Below are 8,086 nucleotides of genomic sequence, written 5' to 3'. Positions count from 1 at the left end.
ATTTAAAGGCAACTTAAATTAAATGTATTGTAAGTGGTACTTTCTGTTTATTTGAAATATGCAAGAAACAACAATGAAGGAGATCTTTATATGTGGGGGAAAACATACACACATAGATACATCTTTGTCCCCCATCTTCCCATTAACACACATTTATAATTGTTGTTCATTAATTTTTCTTTTAAATTATATACGGAGAAAAAAGAGGAGATACAAACAAAATTATAAAAATATTGCCTTTACATTTATCTATGTAGTTACTATTGGTCATTACTTTTTTGTGTGGCTCTGAGTTACTGTCTGGTGCCACTACTTTTCAGTCTGAGAGATTCCCTTTAGAGTTTTGGGGGAAAATAGATGCATAACATATAAACACCCTCAACTTTGGTTTATCTTATAATGTCTTAATTTGTCCCTTAGTTTTAAAAGTAGTTTTGCCAAATATACAGTTGTTGATTGACAGCTTTTCTGCTGTTGTTGTTGTCCAGCACTTTAAATATTTCATCCCACTGACTTCTGCCTTTCATGCCTTCCTGTTGAAAATGACTATTAATAAATTAAGGGTCCTTTACATGTGATTAGTCACTTTTCTTGTCAGTTTTCAAGATTCTTAGTTTGTCTTTGAATGGTTCAATGGTAATATGTCTCAAGGTGGATTTTTCTGTCTATATCCTACTTGATGCTTGTTGAACTTCTTGGATGTGTAGATTCATGCCTTCCACCAAATTTGGAAAGTTGTTGACCATCATTTCTTCAAATATTCTTTCTTCCCTTAATCTTCCTCTTCTCCTTCTGGGACTTATATTATACTTATGTCTTTGCCTTTATTAATATCTCCCAGGTCTCTTAGGACTTTGTTCATTTTTCTTTTCTTTCCTTGTCTTCAGACTGAATCATTTTGATTGACCTGTCTTCAGATCTGCACATTTTTTCTCTTGCCTGCTCAAATCTGTTGATGAATCCCTCTACTGATTTTGTTTTTTTTCTGGAATTATTTCCCCTGTATAGTCATTTATCTGCCCTAAGAGTGTTCTGGATTATATAAAATGCAGACAAGATTTTTAGATTTCTTCTTCAGGAGTCATCTGACAAGTCAAAGCAGTTCATCACTATTTTTAAATAGCAATGTTTACTCTGCTCCCAGGAGCACCAAGAACACATCTGGAAATATGGGCTGCTTTTTAAAGGCTGTCTTTAAGCTAATGATGGGAAGATGAAACAAAGGTGAGCTAAAACATTACAAAGCTCTACTACCAGGTTTAAGTTACTTTTTTCTTAATTAAACATTTGCTTAGTTGAAATAAACATTTTTGTGGAGTAGATCGGTTATCATCTTAAGTTTTCTGTCTTGTTAGGCTAATCTTTTCATAGTCCTTTGGCTAGAGAGCAAGGTTTTGGGGGGCACATTTTGTCTATACTAACAAACATCTCTAGGTTACTGGCTTCTCTGTAGTCCTACTGGGTTACAGGAAACAAAAGAAAACTCAAGGAAATCATAATTCTGTCATTGCTTAGGTCTCAAGTTCACCTGTCTGGCTTCTTTCTACCTCATAGAGTTTTTCTTATGCTTTGTTTTTATGTAAGGCTCAGGACTTTTAGCTGTACTTAGCATGAGGGATAGGCAAAAAATATACATACTACACCTTTCTGGAGACAGACATAACACTTCTTTATTTCTCCTAACAATAACCTCAGACCAGCCTTTTCAGTACATCCTCCTGGTAAATTCTTGGTCAGAATGGTTTTAAAATGTTACTCTTTCATTTTGGACAAACATGATCTTAGGTCATGAGATTAGCTACTACTTACTTGAATATATTGCTCTACAAGTTCCTGTATAGTAGCCTAGTATGGCTGAGGTAGTGAATATAATAGAGCTCTGTAAATGAAATGAAAATGCCCTTGGGCCTGAGACAAGAAGCCATTTTAAAGCTGAGGTGTGTCCTGGCATGTTCAGGAAAGCTGTGCTCTAAACCCATCTCCTAGACTCCCAAAATATTCAGACATGCACTGTGGAGGAGAGATTTTGTCACAGAATGACCAGAAACAACCACAGAGGCACAAGGAACATGAGAAAACAAGAACATATCTCTCCCCTAAGAGAAAAGAACAGTCCCTCATCATCTGCAGACAGTACAGTAGAATTCATGGAGATGTCTGATAGAGACTTCAGAATATTCATAGTGACAAAACTGTTTAAGATGCAAGAGCTGAGAGATAATGAACTCCAGAAGATGCAAGAGAAAAGAGACAATGAGTTCCAGGAGGTGTTGAAGTTCTTTCATGATCTGAAAAAGGAAATACACAGCATAAAAAAGAATCAAATGGAGCTACTAGAGATGAAGGCTGCCATTCAGAAAATCAAAACCTCCCTTGAAAGTATTAAAAACCGATTAGTCCTTGAAAGTATTAAAAGCAGATTAGTCCATGCAGAAAATCTAATCACAGATGTTGAAAGCAAAACCTCTGAACTAGAAAAACAACCAAAAACAAACAGAAAATAACCCCCCCCAAATGAGAATACTATACGAGAAACACTAGACAGCATTAAGCACCCAAACATCTGGATAATCGGTAACCCAGAAGGTGAAGAAACTAATAAGGGCATTGATAATCTATTCCATGAAATCTTGGAAGAAAACTTTCCAAATCTAAAGAGGCATTCAAATATCCAGGACCAAGAAATACAAAGGACCCTAATAGAATCAACCCAAGAAGATCTTCTCCAAGACACATCATAGTCAGACTGGTCAAATCTACAGACACAGACAAGACACTAAAATTGGCAAGAGAGTAATGTCAGGTTACTAATAAAGGTTATCCCATCAGGTTAACCTCTGATCTCTCATCAGAAACAATGTGAGCAAGGAAAGAATGGAAAAATATATTCAAAGTATTGAGTGAAAAACAATTTCAACCAAGAATACTATACTCGGCAAGATTATCTTTCATATGGAAAGAAAGAATAAAAACATTCTCAGATAAACAAGACCTGAAAGAATTTGCCAGTAGCAGACCCACTCTTCAAGAAGTTCTTAAAAGAGTGCTTGACCAGTAAAACTAAAGATACATACAGAAATAAGAGAACAAAAGGCAAACAAGAAAACAACCAATTTAATGCTAGGGACAAGAAATATCAATAACAATGTTGAATGTTAACTTCCAGGATTTAAATGGAAAGATTGGACCACAGCAACACTGCATATTCAACAGAAGACAGTTTGAACATAAGATTGATTTTTTTAACATAATTACTGATTTTTTTTACTGTGCTTTGTTTTCTCAATTTAAATATTTTACTTTCTTTTGAGCTGTTGATAGGCTCAGCAATTTGTTAAAATATTTCTCTTGTTTGTTTCTTTAAATGGAAACAAATTTTTCTTCCTTCCTGACCTCTTTGGAATTGGAAAATATTTGGAAATATTCTTATTTTGTGGCAGAAGGGTTATTTGTATAAGTTCAATAATGCTTGTTGCATTGAATCAGAAAATGGAAATACTCATTATTGGACAGGGCTGTGACTGGAATGTCATACCTGAAGATTAATCAGAAAACTGGAACTAAGGTGGGTCTCAAGTAAGTCAATAGAAGCTCTTAGAAAGATGGCCTGCTACCATAAATAGTTCTTCCTGATAGAGAGGATTAGAGAAGATTTATGAAAGAATTTATAACATAAAATAACCTGGACTTTTCCAGCCCAACATTGTAATTGGTAGAGATTGCAAAAGAGCATTTTCTTGCAGGATTTCCTGGAATAGATTATCAATGCCCTTATGGGTTTCCTCACCTTCTGGAATGCCAATTATCCGGATATTTGGACGTTTGATGGTATCCAGTACTTCTCGCATATTATTCTCAAATTTTTGTGCCATTTTCTCAGCCTTCATGGTGGATTTTTCTAGGCCAGCCATTTTCTCCTCTACATCTGAGATTCTATTTTCTGAATGATCTAGTCTGCTTTTAATGCTTTCCAGGGAGATTTTGACTTCTTGTATTATAGACTTCATCTCTAGCAGTTCCGTTTGAGTCTTTTGTAAAGTGTGTAATTCCACTTTTAGATCTTGCAGGAATTTCCTCATCTCTTGGAACTCGTCAATTTCTTTCTCCTTTCTCTTTAGCAGTTCATTATCTCTCTTCTCTTCCATCTCTGTTAGCTTAGACATTATGAATGATCTGAATTCCTTATCAGACATTTCCATGATTTTCACCGAACTGCTTGTGGATGAAGAGTTACTCTTTTCCCTAGGAGGAGAGGTATTTTCTTGTTTTCCCATGTTCCTCGTGATCCGGCGGTGATTTCTTGTCATCTGATGAATGTTGTGTTTCTTTCAAATTCTTGAGGTTCAGCCTTAATGTTCAGGAGCAAGCACACAGAGGTGATCCAGAAACTCTTTGCTGATCTATTGTGCTTGCGCTAGCTCGTTTGTTGGAGGCTGAATTATTAGTAGAAAGTCTTCATTCCCTTAAAAATCTAGTTCACAGTAGCCATGTGGAACCTTGTTCTGAAGGCCCGCGGCTTCTTCTGCCAAATTTTTTGATATGTAAAGTAAATGTTTGTAGAAAAATGTAAAAATAAATAAATAAATGAAAAAAATTTTAATGCCCTTGTGCCTGTGGTTTTTAATCTTTATCAACAAATGGTTTGAGTGTGCCTAGAAAATACTAGAATAAAAAGCAACAGGAACACATCGATTTTGTTCTTATGGAGGAAAAGTAACAACTGTCATCTCGCAAGTGAAAAAAGAAATCTTAAACCCTAGAAGGTGAGTAGGAGTGGAAAATTAGTGCTCTTGTGAATGCTGATGGTATAGTCCTGAGTCACCACCTCATTGAAGGTAGAATGGCCCTTTTTCTTCTCACCACCCTTCTTTGTGGGAGCCATTCTGCATGGCCTCAGTTGTAAAGAACGCCCATGCCTTTCAATTACCATATGAAACCTGCCAGGCACTAAAGCAAGCAGGGTAAATGCTTATATTGGAACAGAAGCTCCATAGGATACTCTTGTAAAAGTAAGTGAACACTATAGATAAATTCAGATTAAAGTGCATCAGAAGGGGACCAGCTGATGGCGTGGGACCTAAGGTCCTGGATTCCCACATGACCTACTGCAGTTTAATCACCAGACTTGGCAGAAACTCTCTCTCTCTCTTTCTTTCTCTGGTGAGTGCACATGCTCTATAGCAAATTAAATAATAATGATGAATAATTTAAAAAATTTTTAAATACATAAAATAATATTGCTCATGAGGGGAAGATATTTTGTCTGCTTGCTTGTTACTTCTTATACCTTCAGACACACCTGACATTTATTATGTGTTTAATAAGTTGTCTAATAAATAAATTCAATGTACATCTATCCTCCTAGCCTAATAACATGCTCTATTTCCCTGTGATGCCTCCTCTTGTCTTTTCTGTGCCACAGTGAACTTCTAAGAATACCTTTAAACTTTATTCCATATATTTTAAATCTTACTTATTGATTACATTTTTATGCATTTTATCTTACTACCCAATTATGTTATACATATCTTCACAGAAGTCCATTCTGGATAAAAGTAATATTTTATATGCCTTATCAGTAGACCCAATGGTCCTGATTATGGGCAATGTTGCACACATGAGGGCTTCAATATCATCCTAAGGAGGATTAGGATTTTTCTTGCTTTTCTAATAAATTATTAACCACCAGGAGCATATTTTTACTCTTCCTGAACTCAATTTCTCAGTATTAGGGAAGCTTTTATGATAGTTGGAATTATCAGCTAACACTGAGCACTTGTGATGGGCCAGAATTTCACATGCATTAATTCATTTAATCCTCATCACAACTAGGAATCAGAAAGTTAAGTAACCTGGCAAAAGTTACACAGTCATCTGAGATCAGATTTAAACCCGAACAACTTGGATCCTATGCCCTTCCACTTAGTTGACCTTCTACTGATAGCTGGATCTCAAACTGAACTGGTCTTTCTTCCAACCAAAATGAGCATCTTCAATAGCAATAATGCAGCATGACTCTCAGTCTTGGGAACAGCCAGATATAGCAGTTAACTTTACATGTTTAGTGAGGATATCATCATGCTATGTAAACACCGAGGTTCAAGTGTCAGAAAGAGAAACATTAGCTCACTTGTGAAAGTATACACAGTAGAAAATAATGCCCCCCCTCCCGCGCTAAACCTCTTTGATAACCTCCAGGTGCAGGTTTGGGTACTGGCTGCTGGTGCCCGGGGAGCACAGTGCGCCCACCACACAGACGTAGGGAGCTGAGTCGCTGAGCTGGGCGGCTGTGATGAGCAGAGAGCTTCGCTTGGCAGCAGCATCCAGAGTTGCTGTGTACCTTCCATTCGACCGTTTGCTGTCACTGTAAGTCATGACTGTCAGGACAACAGGATCTTTCCCTGTGTCCCATTTGTACCATCTTAAGTTGCCAAAGGGGCTCACGGTGTAATTGCATTGGAGAGTGCAGTTCTCTCCCTCCAGGACTTTCAGGGACTGAGGACTCTGTTCCACTTGGTTTTTCCCACTCGCCCCTATTCAAAAAGCAAAATAAGTCAAGAGATCAATCAGTCTTCTAATTTACATACCTTCTTTATTACCTACAGCAAGTCCCAGATAAATTAGAAACAGTCCCATTTTCTTTCGTCTTCCTAATCTAATGCACTGCATCATTACTTCAATTACTAAGAAAATACTCCACTTCAACCTGCCTGAAAGCCCCCAATAACTTACAGCAAAAATAAAGCCACAAAGCAGCAAATGAAGTCCTCAGATGCTTCTCCATTCTTATTGTGGAGAGGTCTACCCCAAAAGCTGGCTTGTCTGTTCAATAATTCTTTCTTTATTTAAAAAAAAAGTTAAACAAAGAGATCCTCATGAATTCTCATAAAGCATGCCCAACCAATAACCTGTCTTAACAGCCCTACACACACTCACACCCACTGTCAGGACCAGTACAAACACTGCCATCTTGGGGTCAGAACTACAGTTCCTAAGTATCTCTGATTAAGCTTTAGGTTTCCTTGCACTTGTAAGGTAATATAAGATGTGAGCCCTGAGTGTCCATGTAAAACAGTAGATTAGTAATTAAGACATGTGTTTGAAAATGTCTGTCTGAATTCTGGCTCTACGTGATATTTGTAGAAGAATTAAGCTCAACTTTGCCATCTGAAGATACATACAGAAACTCGCAAGAATCTCTAACATTTTTTTTTTTATTATTCACATCTAAAGCTTATAGCAGTGGCTAGCAAAAACCTTTTCCTCAAATAAAACATAAGATTCCTTGTAACAGGGATTTTTATCCATTCTATTCTCTATCCTATCCTCAGTTCCTAGAATAGGACCTGTCAAGAAATGGAAACAACAAATTTGTATTAAAAAAACGAAGGGTAACTTTTGTTCTAGTAATGAGAGTGGTACTTTTTCTTTTTTTTTTTTTAGAGGTTTTTTTCGCTATAGGGTGCGTGCGCTTGCCAGACAGACAGAAAGAGACAGAGAGACAGAAAGCAAGAAATCACCCCCCAGGGGGGATGGCCATGCCACAATCCCTTCTCCTCCATTCTCCTCTCTGGATCTTGGGCACGCACGCACACACGCCTGGCGTGCGTTTAAGCCACCGAGTCTGGCACTCGAACTGCGGTCGACTACGTGGGAGTCCAGAGACATAGCCATTATGCTAACTGCTGGTTCCCGAGAGTGGTACTTTTTGTCATTCGTGTATAATTCAACAATTATTTTTGAAATGCCTACTGCTTTTTTGGTATGGTCATATGAAGGGACTTCAAAAAGTTCATAGAAAATGAAAATAAAGTGCAAATTTATTTTGATGCAAAAATATATCAAAATCGTCACATAAATTGGTTCAGAATATATATTTTACAGGAACCTTTTGAAGACTTCTTGTACCATCCAAAATCATAAGAAAGCTAATATATTATTCACATCAGACAAAGTAGGGTTTCCTGAAAAGAATCATTAGAGATAAAGAGGGTTGGGTGGTTAGTTTTATACATCCCCTTTGCTAAGCCACAGTTCCCAGATATTTGGTCAAACATGGGTCTAGATGATTCTGTGAAGATATCAT

At 37.1% G+C, this 8,086-nt stretch overlaps 1 gene segment (V, D, J or C); it reads right to left on the bottom strand.

Moving 5' to 3' along the window:
* Positions 1-6,174: 6,174 nt before the first annotated feature.
* On the bottom strand, positions 6,175-6,836 carry LOC114007111 (T cell receptor alpha variable 10-like). The segment is given in 2 exon segments: positions 6,175-6,533; positions 6,733-6,836. Coding segments are annotated over 2 exon segments (411 nt in total).
* Between the last annotated feature and the right edge of the window lie 1,250 nt (positions 6,837-8,086).

This window comes from Tupaia chinensis, unplaced genomic scaffold (genome assembly GCF_000334495.1).
Source record: "Tupaia chinensis unplaced genomic scaffold, TupChi_1.0 Scaffold000126_2, whole genome shotgun sequence".
Taxonomy (NCBI): Eukaryota; Metazoa; Chordata; class Mammalia; order Scandentia; family Tupaiidae; genus Tupaia; species Tupaia belangeri.
Note: the sequence above shows the minus strand (reverse complement) of the source record. Positions and strands in the feature narration are given on the sequence as shown.